This window comes from Rhopalosiphum maidis, chromosome 1, assembly GCF_003676215.2.
Source record: "Rhopalosiphum maidis isolate BTI-1 chromosome 1, ASM367621v3, whole genome shotgun sequence".
In the NCBI taxonomy this organism is placed as follows: domain Eukaryota; kingdom Metazoa; phylum Arthropoda; class Insecta; order Hemiptera; family Aphididae; genus Rhopalosiphum; species Rhopalosiphum maidis.
Window position 1 is genome coordinate 82079230 of NC_040877.1, and position 17264 is coordinate 82096493.

General features: G+C 29.3%; 1 protein-coding gene across 1 annotated transcript in view; it reads left to right on the plus strand.

The window, feature by feature from the left end:
• Positions 1-17264, plus strand: part of LOC113558796 — a 50972-nt gene that overhangs the window by 22437 nt on the left and 11271 nt on the right. The window contains exons 2-9 of the mRNA XM_026964345.1: positions 2093-2344; positions 13550-13738; positions 15534-15716; positions 15798-15977; positions 16062-16207; positions 16291-16516; positions 16733-16859; positions 16924-17226. Coding sequence (XP_026820146.1) covers positions 2093-2344; positions 13550-13738; positions 15534-15716; positions 15798-15977; positions 16062-16207; positions 16291-16516; positions 16733-16859; positions 16924-17226 — 1606 coding nt within the window. The remainder of the gene's footprint in view (positions 1-2092; positions 2345-13549; positions 13739-15533; positions 15717-15797; positions 15978-16061; positions 16208-16290; positions 16517-16732; positions 16860-16923; positions 17227-17264) is intronic.

Here is a 17264-nt window from a genome sequence, read left to right on the forward strand (position 1 = left end):
GGTCGGGGCGGATTAAGAATAACGGCCAATTTACGTTTTTATTTTTGTTTACTTAATAGTTTTTCTTATCGCTGTTGTAGTATTTTTATCTTTTCTTAGGTCAAGAATTTAGTTGACATCGATTGGACTCAATTATTTACGTATTTACCCACGATAAATATGTGTACGATTTATTAATATTTTATTATGATTTGAGTTGGTATATATATTTGCTCATTAATATTTATTTATTTGCATTGTACAGCCAATACGAACATAAATAAAATCTCTACTTTCTGGTAAATATTTATTGAAGGTCGATTAAAAACAAATTTTTAACTTTAATGTTTTTTGCATTAAAATTTTTATTTAGTAAACGATAAAAGCTATCTATTTCTCTATGGTTCCATTTAAAGAATAGTAAATGAGAAAATTATGTAAAAGATGTGTAAAACGTTTGTAGAACTTTTGTCGTTAACTGAAAACCTTTTTTTGGCGATGGAATTCGGTTATATAAAAACCACAAGGGAGGCGGTCGTAAAAGTACTTTTACTTTTGCTAGGAGCTATTTACTTACCCTCCATATGCGCTGCAGATGTGTACTAAATTCCAACGATAATCAACCAGGTGTAACCGTATAAAAATAAATGCATGTTACATCTTATATGAAATAACTTTTTAAACAATTATTGAAAAAAAGATAATTGAAAAATGAACTAAAATTATGAAATAATGAAAATAAATTACTAAAAAATAGAGAAAAAAATTTAGTAATTAATATTTGAGTTTATGTTAGACCAATTATTGGTTAAGGCGAGAAACTTAGTGTATTATAATTTAAAGAATATCCATTTTATTTAGCTGTAAAATCATTATTTAAAATGTATATATTATACTATTTTGAAAATATTTGAAAAACGTTGAACACGAACTCGAAAATACACTATTTAATTTCGACGGCTTATAAATATTAAAACGTTGTCCTACAAAGTTTTTTTAAAATTATATTTACGTGTTCGGGCCTGCACAATTGTTTATATGTCGTGTAGCGTGTAAGCTGGACTCGTAAATGTAGTTTCCATTTTTTGTTTTAATAATACACATTTACGTAATTGCCGTTTTTTAATAATTATTATCATCGCAAAAACATTGCGAAATTGGTTAGTATTTTTCTTATGTGTATATGTCATGTGTGATAGCAAAATGGAATTTCAATCCGGGTAAATAAAGTTAATAAACGTTGTGCAATAATATTTTGTATTCTATACTTACCTATTATTATATAATATTATATTTGGTCGAGTGAGAGAGAATCGTATAGGGAAAATAAAAAAAGTAAAAACTCCACTCGTTTGGTATAAGAAACGCCCCGTGCTCATGCGTCATTTCGATTAAAATCGATGCGACGACCGTGTGTTTTTGGGGTTTTTATATTATGGTCTCTCTCCGGGCCAGGGGGTTGTTCTTTCTCGCAACCCCTTCGACTTCCTCCGGGGTAGTACCACCGTATCTCATAGAGTTATATACGCATTTATATCAATATAATAATAGTTTTGGAGAGCCCCACGCAGGCTGTTATGGGGCGTACGTATATGTATAGTTTTGTGTATAGTTGTCGTTGTCGTGCACGTCCAACCACCGGAGGTGGACGTGCACGAAATTCGCGGCACTGATTGACGGAGTGACGACTACACGATTCGAGCGGCGGCGCGTTTCGTCGAGTGCATTAAATCGCGCCCGTCGCCGCCGCCGCCGCCCCGTGAGTGTGTGTATCGTTGGATTTTTTGCGCGTGCCCCGACCGACCGATTCCGTTTTGCAAAACACCATCTCACTCGCGTTCGCCGCCCGGTAGTCGAGTAGTGAAGTAGTTGTTATTCGTCGTTCGTCATCTACTCGTTGCCGCCCGTAATTTCACATCATAACAAATCATGTATTTAATGTTACACCGTATTTTTAATCATAAGAAAAAAGGAATAGAAAAGAAAAAATACATTTTTGCAATTAATTTTCAATATAAATAATATAATAAAATATATACAGTTATCATCACCTGGACGTTTGTTGTTCGGTTCGAACATGACTAATAATATCGACGGGTGTTTTTTGCCACAGGTATGGACGCGTGCAGAGCGTTAAAATACTGGCGAGAACGAAGGAAGACTCGGTGCTGGGAGTCAGTGGCCTGTGTGCCACTGTGTCGTTCATGGACATTAAGTCCGCCTCAAAAGCTCATAACGGGGACCAAAAGTTGGACGACAGGTCCCTCAGCACCGAGTACCACGAGCCCAACTCTATACTACCGCCGGCCAGCCCAACCATGCCGCCACACATCTATCCGGGCCCCACTAGGCAGTACATCCACGGGTGAGTCTCGTCTTTATATTCCGTTGTCTTTTAAACAATATATTTTATTTGAGATATCATGTATTTTTATCGTTTACAATTTTTCGTCACGCCCCCGCCGTGTCACACTGATAGTAATAGAGTAAGAGGGGGAGTGAGCAAAAGGTAGGTTTTTATAGGTATGCAATGAGTGAGTGATTGTGTGTGTAGTAGAGAGGCACTTTGCCTACCTTTATATGCTGTATAACAAAATTGACACTGCGCCAGATGTGACGATCGTATACCGATATACATATTGCTTATATATGACGTGTGTGTGTGTGTGTGACTGTGCGACGGTCACCATCGTCATTGCGTGTGCATATTGGATAAAACAATGTTAAAAAATAATTGGTAAATTATATAGGAGGGTTATCAAGTAAATACTTTTCTTTTGTTATATTTCATATTTTCTAATATTATCTCATAATTTTGTTTTATTCGTGGGTGGTTTTTCTTAATGAGATATAATAACCTATTACATATTTATATGAATCGTATCTACTCGCTTCTAAAACTGTTGTTGTCGAAATGTTGCTTTTAAACACAAGTGGCTGTGATTGATTTTTGTCTAACTAATGTCGTTGTCAAACTCGTATTGAATTTATTACTGTTAATTTAACTGCAGAATTGCGCGAACAAAGAAATAGTAAACGCGTATAATAATTTAAATAATGGTAGATATTATACTAAAGAATCCAAATGTTGAAAATACAAGTATAATAGTATTTGTATTAATTTGTGAATGTATACAAAATGTCTTAATATAAAAAACGATTTTTTTAAAATTACTTTTTTAATTGTATGATTAAAAATATAATTCAAAGTTATAATTAACTTTAGAGCTTATTAGCTTAGAATAATATCGAAATAATCATTATTCTTTGTACACTTTTGTACTAAAGTACTTATGATTTTATGAACATTGAACACACAAAATGCAGTATTTATGATAATAAGTAACAGCTCTATAATTGCCTATTATAGTTTAAATCACAGTTTAACTTTAAATTTTTAATCATAATTTGTATTTTATATTATATCTAATCGACTATTATGTAATATATTCTGATAGTTAGCTTTAAATTAATTAAGAAAAATAAAGAAAAGATAAATATTTTTGCTAAATTGTATTCCATCGATTTCCACGTACTATTTAGTTGAATAGGTACTCTTATTTCAGTAATATAGAATGTTAAGAAAAATAAAAAAATTCGTTATTTCTGCTTGTACTTTTGTAGTAATAATAATAACCGTTATGATTTAACACAATTTGTTTTTCCATTCTTTTATCCTATGCGCGCCCGCCACTCATATTACCGTATGTAGCGTATACAATCCATCTATCAATAAAATATGATCAATATGTGGCCGTTAATGAAATTAAATTCAATAAAAATATTTGTAAATGTAAACAATGCACATATAGTATAGTACATACTACAGGCACGTATAAACAAACAAACACACGCACAAACACACACACACACACACACACACACACACACACACACACACACACACACACACACACACACACACACACACACACACACACACACACACACACACACACACGCATTCATGATGGTTCAGCGCACATACAGCTGCCAATAAAGTAAACTTTACAGTTAAAATAATCATACATAGACCCAATAATTATTATCATTATATTGTGAATTGCGATCGGTTGGGTTGAAAGAAATTTAGTATATTATCATCATCGATAGCGTATAAAAACATTTGTCACTATTATAATAATAATATAATTATGAGTATTATGACGTAACTACTACCGATCTCACAATAACATGCTCGTGTTTCTAATCCGTTATCGCACACTTCCGATTACTCTGTACTCGCGGAAACGAAAACTATTATATTATTTAATTACCATATTGTGCTTTATGCCCGCGTAAGTCTTCGTTGTTGTTTCAGTTGTGTGCGCCAAAAAGTTAATGAAAAAGTAAAACAATAATAATACATATTTCTCGTTCATTAACGTGCGATGTGCGAATGTAATAATAGAAAAAAAAACGTCGAACCTAAATCGTAGTTATAATATTGTTTCTATTATATAGACGTCGGTTTCAAATATGGTATCCTAATCATTTTTTTACGTTTGGTTTTAAAATAGGTATTTATAAATCTGAATTAGTTTTTAAGCTGTATTCTATAAATTCTTCGAATAAATTACCTTTGCATTTTGTGTGTAGTAATTTTCACATTTCTTATTAAATACCTAAAGTTTATAGGTATGGTTTTTAACATACACGGGTTGTTGGTTGGTACATTTAATAAAATGCATTAGGAGGTGTGTCGTTGTGACCGCTATTTAAAATACACCGAGTAATTTAATTTAATACAATCGCTATATTTTATAATCTTGGAAATTCTCTAATTGTGTCAATATATTTTAATTGTAAAACCATGCCGTTATTACTTATTTGTTGTGTGTTGGATAGTCAAAATATTCAATATTCTTACATTTTTATTCATTATTTTAACTACTTTTTTCATTATGATGTAAATAGTTTTCGGCACAAAGTTCTTGTCATAAGATGTTTTTACGTGCATAAAAATATTTAGTTTCTATATAAAAAATGGTGCTTTATAATGGTTCATTGCGAAACAGATAAGAATACTGTGATGTATAATAATAATGTCTGTGGATTATTAAATAAATAATAAATATTAAAAAATAAAAATAACACGTTGATTTTTTCAAAGTACTAAATATTTTTTTATGAAATAATTTATTATTATAATTGTAATGTACGAAGATGGAAAACATGTTCTCAATATAATTAGTGATTAACAAACTAATTCGCTATGTATTCAAATTACATTATAATATTTAGTTTCTTTTTACCTACTATTTTTATAGTGTTTATACTATATTATGTCCTTGTAATAAAGCTGTACATTTTTTTTTATTCCACTTCGGTATTAGGTTTACTATTATGTTTAACAATTACTGTTAATATTTATTTAATAGTTTATTGATTAAATTTAATTAATTAATCAAATAAATTGAAAAAATGTGAGTAATATGTTAACATTTTTAGTTGGACATAATAATACATATAATTTTGATTTAATAATTAATAAAACACTATTATAATGTGCATAGTATAAGTCATAATAATATGTCCTTGTTATTTTGTGTCAAGCTTTAGTTATATAAACTGATTGAATGACGTTCATATAAAATATTTTTCTGTAATAAACTATGTTTGATTAGTATGTCAGGTATACTTTATTGTTTTGCAATATTATGCAAAATATTATCAACATGCAGTTGTTTATAATAATATTCATTTAGTTACAATTATTATAATTATTGAACAATTTAAATTATTACCGAGATAAAGATTACCTTATTTTAATAATCAATTTGTTCGTAGTATATATGTTGCAAAAATTAACAATTTTTAATGTTTTTTTCTTTTTATATTCATGATGTTAAACCAATAGTATTCTTGCTAATTTATTTATGATAAACGATAATTGGTATTAAAATATTTAATTGTAAAATACTAATACAAATTGTCATCGTTAGTTTTATTTAATAATCACTGAAAGTTTAAAAGAGTGCCGATGCCATACGAATAAATTTTGCTTCTAGACGTAATGGTGCACTGCATCTCAGTTGTTCTAAAGGAGGAGTTTGACTAAAACATCAAGTATGTAAAAATGACTAACAAATAATAATATTCATATAAATTATTGTCAAGAAGTAACTATGGCGCGTTTACTTGAACAGTGAATAACAGTTATTTTTTTTATTATTAAAAAATGTTGTGTTTGTGTTAAATGTTTCTACTTTAGTAGCTGTTAGAGTCCATCTAGTATTTGTTGAATCCATTATGTCATACCATTTTTCTCTATTTTCATTAATTTCCAACTTTGTTCCTTGCGTATATTTTTCAAGGTTTAACTTTAACATATCCATCCATTGTTTGTCTAGGGAGACCTTTAGGTCTTCTACCGTTAATTTTACTTATCATTACCCGTTTCCTAATACCATTATCTCCCTATACACGATCTGTCCATTCTACTCGTTTCTCCTGATAAACGCTTTTATGTTGGGTTATCAATTTAATCATATTATTTGCTTTATTTTTATTAATTTATATTAACCATTTCAGTCCATTATTAGTATTATAATATTTTGAGTCAATAAAGAGTATAATGGATACCACTCAAATAAACATCATACTAAAACTTTTAACTTAACTATAATTGAGTGAGATATAATTACTACAACTATACATATTATAATTTTCAAATAATCTCTAGTACCTAAATTTATAGCTTTTATATGTTTATGTTTAATTATTTCTTTAGATATTTACGTTATAGCTATAATTAAGTTACGTTTCGATTTACGAAAATGAAAATATTGAATCCATTAATACTGAATGATATTTTTTCTGTAAGACGTTACCTCTGAATCAACCCTATCCTCCCTTGCCCAATAACATCCATTAAAGTGAACCAATAGTATAATATACGTATTTCGGTCAACACGCCTAATCTCCTGTGAAAATATTGTATTTTTCCATACGATTGGTTAATTACCCCAACCACATTCTATTATCATGTTATTATACTTTAAGAAAATACCGTTTTAAAGAAATAAAAAAATTCCATGTACATATTAGGAGATAACATAGTTAGTCGGAAATCTCAGAAAAACACGTTATGATCACATAGCTCGAGACGATTTGCGCAGCCAAAGACCCGTCGATCATTAAACAAAAAAAAAATAAAATCAACAACAACAACAACAACAACAGCAGCAGCAGCAATAAAGAGATCTCGGAACTGAGGTCGGTGGTCCTATTTGTTTTGCGAACGAGAGTCCAGTGAACCCGCGGAAGAGCTTTCCCTATTGCAAAACAGTATTGCCGCCGTTGCGTAGCGCTTTCACCTCTTGTTCAGCGAGATAGTGGCGCGCACGCGCCTGCGCTCCGATATTAAAAAAACTCGACAGATCAACGACTGAACAAAACCAGAGTGACGAAGAAGAAGTAATGGAACAATAACAACAACAACAACAACAACAACAACAAAAACCGTCGGCGCGACATGACACCGTAGAGCAAATTGCTGGAGCGCGCAACCGGCGACGATTTAAAGTTCGGTTGTCCTAATAATATATTATAACGTTACTGTAGTTACTCGTCGTCGCAGTGGCGGCGGCGCGCGTACCGCCGAACCGACGGTGGCTCGGTGACTGCTGTCAAACTAACCGCCAACCGGGCGGCGGCGGCGGCGGCGATCGCACCGCGGCGCAGACGTTGCCAGATTCATTCACCTCTCGGTCCTTCATCAGCGGGGGCAAGTGCACGACGCTGGTTCCGTACCCGTCGCCGCGGCTCGTTGGAGTTGCCCGTAATCGGTGTCGGTGGTGGCGGCGGTAGCGGCTTGTACGTTAAAAAAAAAAAAAAAAAAAAAAAAATGTATTACTCGTTGCCCGCGAAACCGCCGCCGATGGTTCTCCCCCGCGGAAACTCGTCGTTGACGCCTCGCCCTTACTTGTCTCCTCCTTTTCGTCTCCCACTCCGTTTGACCGATTTATATAATAATACAATGCGCTGTTGCGACGTACGCCGTCGTCATGTAAAAAAACACGTCCCCTCCTCACCACGTCGGCTTTTATTATTATTATTATTATTCTGGATGGCGAACGGCTTCTGTCTGTGCAGACGACGAGTCCTCTGGACCCCAAATAGACTATACATACATATATATATATATATATATACATATTCTCGCTCTTTGTTCGCTCAGCTCTGCGTTAGTGCCGAGTGACGATAGCGGCCTAATTAACGTTTTACGGTTCGTCGTATTCAATTTATAAAAAAAATAAATGTAAAAAAAACTGCATATTATTATTACACACACACACACACAACAAACAAATCATCGTTGTGGTAGTAGTGTAAGTAGAAATAGTAGTAATAGTAGGCATTGAAGTTATTATAGTTGTGTATAAAAGTATTGTAGTAGTTTATTGTTAAAAGTAGTGTACTCTCTTACAAATTATTTTATTATAAAATAAAATATCAGAGATATTATAATGCTGTAAATTCATCGATATTCCATAATATATGTACCTTCTATATATTCATACATAAATAAGTTAGAAATCAAAGATTTGAAGCATACTTGTCCAAACTCCAATTGCCACAGTTTTTGTTCAGTGTAACAATTTAATTTTTATGGAACAGTTTTATTTGGTAATTTGTATCTGCGACAAGACTATTATGGATAGTATGCGCAATGTCTATTAGAGCGTTCAGTAGGATTTGCATTGAATTATTTTTCTAATAGGAGAAATATTTTAACATTAATTTGTATTGTTTTTGATAAAAGTTATTGTGTAATATTCAATTTATTTATTAATTTTAAACGATTTATACTATTTGATTATCCTACTATGATAATCACGACATTAAATTGTTTTTATATACTTTATTATTAGGTTGTTATGCTTTGAAACTAATTAGAATATTGAATATGTAAAGTAATAATAAAAATTATTTAGATAAGTAATGTGATAAAAATAATCTAATAGGTATCTACATCAAATGTTTTATTATTAGATCTGTTATTTCTAATTGTTTTATTTTTTAATTTATGACCTTCGTATTACTAATTATTTTTTGGCACTAGTTATATAATATGTACTTAAATTAGGGCAAACTATTTTCTTTTGGATAATTGTAAAAAAATTCATTTCACAATGCTTACTTTTGTTACGATTAATAAAATTGTTCAGGTATTAATTCACGTGAAACATATATTATGTATAACACCTAATTTAAATGTTGGACTAAAATTTTTAGTATTTTTTGTAGGCTATTAGAATCGAAGTAGATATTTTAATGTTGAAAAATGTGTTTTTCAGCTTAACGTTATTAATGACATAATAATTAAATCTATGACTAGTAAATAATATATAGTTGGTACCTAGATAATAATATATACCTATTTAATAACCAAGGATCTTGGTTTGATAGCATCCATATTCATATTTATCAATATACCTAAGTAAAAATATAAATTATAAAAATGTATCAATCATCATTTATTTTTTCCTAAAGGTTATCTTGAATATTTCATATTTAGTTTTAAATTTATGTACAATATATGACGTGTATGAACTGTAAGAAATGCACAAGTATTTATAACATAACCTATTTGGTTCGTAAAAGAGATATCAAATTATCTGTTTTGAACTAAAATTAGGCAACTAAGATTCATGTTTTAAAATATTTTTTATCCTTGGTAAAATAGTTAGGATAAGAAAATTAACTTTATCCCCATCATATAAGATTAAAGTACAATAATATAATAAAATATTAAAATGTTTAACTAACACTATAGAAGTATATACAGTATATATTAATGTATAATATATTTAATATACGTATATCATATTAATTAATTAATAATATTGAGATTTTTAAATTTAATATAAACTAAAATTAATTTACCCAAGGTAAAATTATTTATTTATTTATTTATTTTTGAATTAATATTGCTATTTAGGTATTTAGTAATGGATATTATTTTAATTTGCTAAAAATAAAAAAATTAAATATTTATTTATTTCATTGGTTTACAATCTAAGTTTTTAACATATTTAATATAGCTATTTTCTCAATAATACATATTACAATAGATACATGATAATGTAATGTTAAAAGTATAATTGTGATATAAAAATTGATTATTATTTTAATTATTAAATTAACATTTTTTTTTTATTTTGATCTATAATTTTAATTTCATTCCCAAAATTACTAAACTGTACAATTAAAGTATACAGTTTCCAATTATACTATAGTAATTCCGTGTTATTACACACATTATGAATATGCATGCACGGTGTACATATATGCAAAACTTAACGTTTTTCTAGGCCAGCTTATAAAATATAAAAATGGTCCTCTATCTCCACTGAAAAAATTATTTTTTCTTTCTTTTTCTATTTAAATTCTAAGAATACCTAGGTATTTTATATACATTAGTGGTTGATTAGGTTAAGTATTGCAATTTATTTCTTTATTATACATATTTTGTATATTTAATCTAAGTGTACTCACTCGTATGTAGATGAAAAATCGTACTCGTTTACCGTGCAGATATTACATTTTTTTACAAATCGTATAATAATATTTTTCATTATTGTCCCTTATCTCACATCTGTATATTTTCTAAGGAAAACTATCGGCATGGATTAGGCTTTGACTTGACTCATAGTTTTTCCTTTTGCGTGAATAACTTGTTTTGACGACGGTTTAAAAAACATCATTGCTATAATATTATTTTATCGATGTCATGCAAATATTTCTATTGTAGCATCTAATTGTATTAAAATAATATTAGGTAATCTTTATTAAATAGAACATGATTCCTTATTGATAAATCGTACGAATCGTGGTTGTGTATTATCGCCGCTCATGATTATCAGCGATCATTATTTGTTGTTAGTTATTATTATTCAAATTTTTAATTAATCTCACTATTGTGTAATGTTTGTTAAGGGAAAAATACCTAAAGGGAAATTTATTAAGGGATCGCTAGTAATTTGTTACTCTAGTTTAATTATTTGAATGTTATTAAATGTTATGTTTCCTCGGTGTTAATTCATTGTCATAATATAAATAATATTGTATTCCATGTCCTCTGTTTCTTCTAGACTTGGTAACTTAACACCTTATATTAATAATTGATGTTACTCATTCAATCATTTATGATAATAAATGATAATATTTCGGTAATTGTGGAATTGGTATTATTATTTATTTGTTAAAACGAAAAATGTAGTTTTATAATAAGTATTTTGAAGTGTAATGTTTTATTCGATTTATGGGTTTATTTATTTTTGTTATTATTTATATCATAATTCATACGTGAAGGCAAATGTGTTTAGAGTGTACAGAATCTTAATCCGTCTTCAAACGTGTTGGAGGTTTTGTCCCTCTATTCCACTTATTTATAAGTATGTTTTCCTATTTAAAAAATATAATCACTTATATTTTGTGAGAATGAAAATATTACCTCCTGACATTCAAATTATAAATACAAACAAGAAATATAATTTTTTCATACCTATGTTAAGACTTATGCATTCAGATTCAATGTACTATAATATGAATTTAATATTTTTAAAAATTGGTTAAAAAATCAAAGTTTAAAAACAAATTATTTTTTTATTTAGGTAGGTAGGTGCTAACAAATTATAAAAAACAGTTATAGGTACAGTTTATGCGTAAAAACGGTTAGGTTGACTGACTAGAATATTTAAAAATACCTAAAATGAAATATACAAAAAAAATTACCCAAAATAACAAAACTATATTCAACTTAAAAATTTAAATTATCAATATAATCAATAATAAATTTAAAAAAAAATGCATTGTATTAAATTTTGAAAATTCATTCACATAATTTTAAATTTTTGCTAGGATTACTAAATTTTCAAAGAGCTAAAAGAGTTCATTTTTCTACAAATGTATAGTTCTACTGAATCACCTAAGAGAATACCTCTCGCATGTACTTTCTGTCTAACACACTATACATTGAAAATCTACATACCGGCTTCTTAATACAGTTCATTTATATAGTTAATATTAAAAAATATACAATTATTATTAAATTTACTCATTAACATATTTTTAGAGGACCATATGAAAACTGCTCAAGCCGAGAGTATTTTTTACGGATTTTTATTTGAAAACTAATTATATGAATTATTTATAGTACTTATAAGTTTCTCTAAAAAGTACTGCTAATAACAATAGTTATATTCATTGATTATAATTCATAGTATATTATAATAAACAGTCAACGATTGATCAACCGCGGCGATTTATTGCTTTCAAAATCCGTGATTTTAGAATCTGTTCAAAATAATTTTATCTTCCTTACATTTAATTTATATTTTCTTTAATAATTAATAATAAATATTTTTTTCAATTATTAATCTATTTAATTGATCACGTGAAACAGTGTTTGAATTCGCAACGTTAAAAGATCACTTTGGAATGGGATTGGTTAATAGGTCTATTATGTGTTCAATAACACCACCTATGTAGATAATAAAGTATAAAGTATTGTTTAATTAGCTAACCGCTGGCTGTTTTTATTTCCCCATAGTTTATTGTATTGGTAGTCATCATTGATAAAATAATTTGATACAACTATAATTTATGTATATTAAACTATTATTAATAATTTATAATTTATAATATAATTTTTTGTCATCCAAATTCCAAACTACTCAGTTTTTATACTCTATTCTTTTATATTATTCACTACCTATTGATTACTAAAAATTGCCAAATCGCACAATAATTTTTAAATTAGGTGGGCAGTGGCTCTTAAAATACAAATTAAAGTGGATCTTTTTCGATGAAGGGCGTACAGCTTCTATTAATCACGCCTCGTAGCTCTGCTCCTTGATCTATATTTATTTAAAGTTTTAAAAAACATTTATTTTATATTTTGTTATCATATTTAAATATAATATAATATGACTAATGAATATTGTTTATTTTTGTTTTAAATATTAAATAGTTACAATTCGTTTGCCTTATGTAATCATAAGTGATAAATATTTCGATTAGCTTTTAGAAATTTGTTTTGATGTTTTAAAAAACAGCGATGTGTGTTTGTAGTGTTATTCTATATTAGTTTAAAGGATACATGAACTTGACCTTGCATAATAAATAATTAAACTGTTTAATTTCTAACTGTGCTACTCTATTGCGTTATAGCATAAAAACTATTGTTTTTATATATTTTATAAAGTATATGTATATATAAGATACTAAAGATAAATACAAATAATGGCTTCAGATGTATGATTTGATATATTTCCTTTGAGTATAGCTTAGTGTTGGAGATAGAGAATTATTAACTAAGTAAACAAGATTGAATCGTCCCCGAATGCGCAGTTTTGTTTTTAAATATTTTGAATACCCCTTACTTCCTTACCTATCCCGACAATATTAATGAACTATAGTGTAAAATAAGTAAACACCAATAATTTTTTATTAGTCGTGGCAGATATCTCGTGATATTCTCGCTGTGTTAGAAAATTAATTTGTATAATCAATTGTTGTTTGGTGTATATTCATGACTGAAGATTTTTCTCTTTTTTCACAGGTCTCCTCTAGAGGAACTAAGCAGCTTTGAACGTTCTAGTCATTTTTACGATCGTGAACGAGAGGCTAGCTACCGCGGACGACCAACCGCTGCCGCCTACCATGTCGTATCGCCGATTCAAGGATCGACCGACCCGCTCCGAACTCGACCTCGTGAGAGGACCGTCTTCAGGGCGTACCCGCATGAAAGGTAATTAACATCTTCCTGCCTCGTAAAGAAACATAGCTATTATATTAGGGGAGATTGTTTAAATTTTTCGATTTAATTGGAGTGCTAGGTTTTTAAAAGAAAGTTATCTCAACGATATATTTTCGTTATTATTTGGACGATTTTGATTGAAAATATCGTACCTAAACTTAGCGTATAACACAAAATAGTCCCCTAGAGCTTATTATTATATTATTGACTATTTAATATTAATACTATTGTAGAGGTTTAAAATGAGATTAGTATCTAGTATATTTATGAATCGTGGTAAAATTGTACTACAATTCAAGATAAATTAGATTTAAATAATTAAATGTTAATATTAATGAAACTAATTATTATGTTTGGTTACATTTTCAAAGTTATTTTTTATGTAGGTACCATTAAGAAGACGTAATTGCTTATGTGCGTTGTCTTACAAACCATAAATCTACAATAGCAAATTTAAATTCAGCAGAATTTATTTTGTATAGTTAGTTTTAAAACTAATCACTAAATTAATTCTGTTGAACAAATATTTACAATGTTGTATGTTTGTTAGCAGAGACAACACACGAGGGCATCACGCTCCTTTAATTTACATTTTATTTTGAAAATATCTATCGGTTTAATGGCTTACCAAGTATAGTTCTAAATAGAAGGGATAATATTAAATATAACAGGAAAGAGAAAAATACTAAATACTATAAGAGGTAGAAATTATGAATATATTTAAAGTTGGTTAATATCAAGAAACAATGATTTTTTTTTTTAAATTTATATGAATAAACGAACTAGGAATACGTGTATAGTGTGTTTACCTTATGAATGATTTAAAAAAATTGTATTGTTTATTTGTGTTTATTGTACCCACGGATTGGAATGAAAAAAAGTTATTTTAGAAATAAAATGATAGGGTATTATAATAATATTTTTGTTTTAAATATGCTAGCATATACAATTTAAAGTTTAAACTAAGTACAATATTATTCGTATTGTACATTTGTATACTATAATGTTTATAATATATTTGTATTATATACTATTTGAATACTTTATTCAATGATTTCAGTATAAATAATAATATATTAATCATGTATAGGTATACCTAATCTACATTTATTTTTCAGTTTAGGTATTATTCTAGTTCATTGAATATATAAGTAAATAAATATATATAATGTTAATTATTAATAAAATCGATTTTAAACTGTAAATAAATAAATAAATAAATAAATAAACAAACAACTGCTGAAGTATTGTGTAAGTGTAATTTAGGTATGCAATAATTATGGTGGATATTCAATTTTCCTAGCGTTTATGGACAACCGACTGTCACTATAGTATAGCAGTATTGATTTGTTAGTGTTTACGACACGAGCGATAGAGTAAAGTGGGCGTGAGGGTGGAAGGGCGCAGAGTCCTGGCTCTTGCAACCCCATTAGTATTCCAACAGTTCCCTGGGGTTCTTTGGACGCTATTGTTGTGTGTGCGCGCAACGACTCTCGATCATTAGTTCGATATTTTCATTCAAAGTCGTTTATTTAAAATATTCTGAAATATTTTAATTTTTTCGTGATCTACATATTGTGTATTTAATATTTACATTTTGTTATAAGCATACAACATGTTGTAAATGGTTAATAAACGCGTGTGTCAGTGTGTATATTTGTATGAACATGTTACACAATAAAAAATGTGCACCATGCATGTTTCGTGGGTAGATTTTTTTATAGTGAAATAGCAACAGGTCTATTTTGTAATGGTGAAACATAATATATTTACGTTTGTTTTATAGCGTTGTCACTTCTAGTAGAGGTCATCACCATCGTGTAGGTAGCTGGGCTTTTGAAGCCAACAACCCAAGGTTCAATCACCACCTAAGTAGTTGTAGTTCACCGGATTTAACCTACCCGGAAGATAGACGGGTAGATCCACCTATAATAATCGTCCGGAATAAACAACACCTAAAACCCCCTAGGTATGTTCAATATTAATATATATTTTTATTTTTTTTATATAAATAAATTTATTATTTCTAATATTCATATTCCTTATATAGTGAGTCTAGGGGTTGTAGTGAGGATCGTTCTGGTTCACCTTCGAGCTCTAGTTCGGCTGCAAGTCATTCAGAGGCAAGTAGTTCGTGTAGTTCATCTTCATCACCTAGCCCCACTCCACAGCTGCCACGCAGCCCTAGTCCAGGTCCCGCATTATCCGACAAGTCTTCTTCAAGCCATAGGTATTAATGATTTATATATTTTAATTATGCAATATATTTTTTAATTGAAAATGTACATACTTTTATTATTATTTTTGTTTTTAGCCTTCACGGTAGCTCGAAGAGCAGTACGGTTCCGTCCCACACCATTTGCACACAGTCACCGAACTTAGAAAGTCAAACATCTCTTTCACTTGAACAGCAGAGGCATAATGCAATCTGTATAAAAAATTTACCTTTGAGGTCCAGTGGTAAGTTAACAATTAATTGTTGATTAAATTAATTTATTTTTTTAAAAGCTCATTGAAAAAATTAAAAATTGTGTTTTTTTTAGATACCAGTCTTAAAGATGGTCTGTATCATGAATACAAACGACACGGCAAAGTGACGTGTGTCAAAGTGGTGGGCCAAGGGTGCGAAAGGTACGCCTTGGTGTTCTTTAAAAAGACTGAAGATGTTGATAAAGCTTTACAAGTATCTCACGACAAGTCGTTTTTTGGTTCTAAAATTGAAGTTTCTTCATACCAGGGACACAAAGATGTGGATGACAATGAAAGCCGGTAATGAATTTATTCATATAATTTCTTATTAATTCTCTATTTTAGTCATCTGTTTATAATCCTTGCTTCTGTGTTTAATTTCTATAAATAAGTACCTAATTCTGTACACACTTTTTTATTAAAAATTTGCAGAATTATCAGAAAATAACCAATAAGTCTATTAATGTAATATAGTTTTACTATGAATTTAATTGATTAATACATATTTTACTATAGGCCGATTGAAACAGATGTGGATGAATTTCATTCAAAAGCAACCAGAACTCTCTTCATCGGTAACTTAAACAGCAATACAATAGCGGCTGATTTAAGGAAAAATTTTGAAACATTTGGTGAAATTATTGTAAGAGTATTTATAGTTTTTAATTAAATAAAAGAAACATTTTAAATAACATTTTTTATTTCAGGAAATTGATATTAAAAAAGGGAATAATATCAATGGCAGTACAACAGGCACATATGCATTTGTCCAGTACATTGATATATCCAGTGTTGTAAAAGCTATGCGTACTATGGATGGTGAATTTCTGGCAGGAAGTCGTATAAATTTAGGTTTTGGAAAATCTTTAGCGACTACATGTGTTTGGATTGACGGTGTTGCTGAATCGGTCAGTGAAAAATATCTGGCATCTCATTTTAATCAGTTTGGCAGTGTTACTCACTGTGTAATTGACCGAACCAGAGAACATGCTTTAGTGTTTTTCCAACAGGTAATTTTTATTTTAATATGAGTATATTATTATTCTTA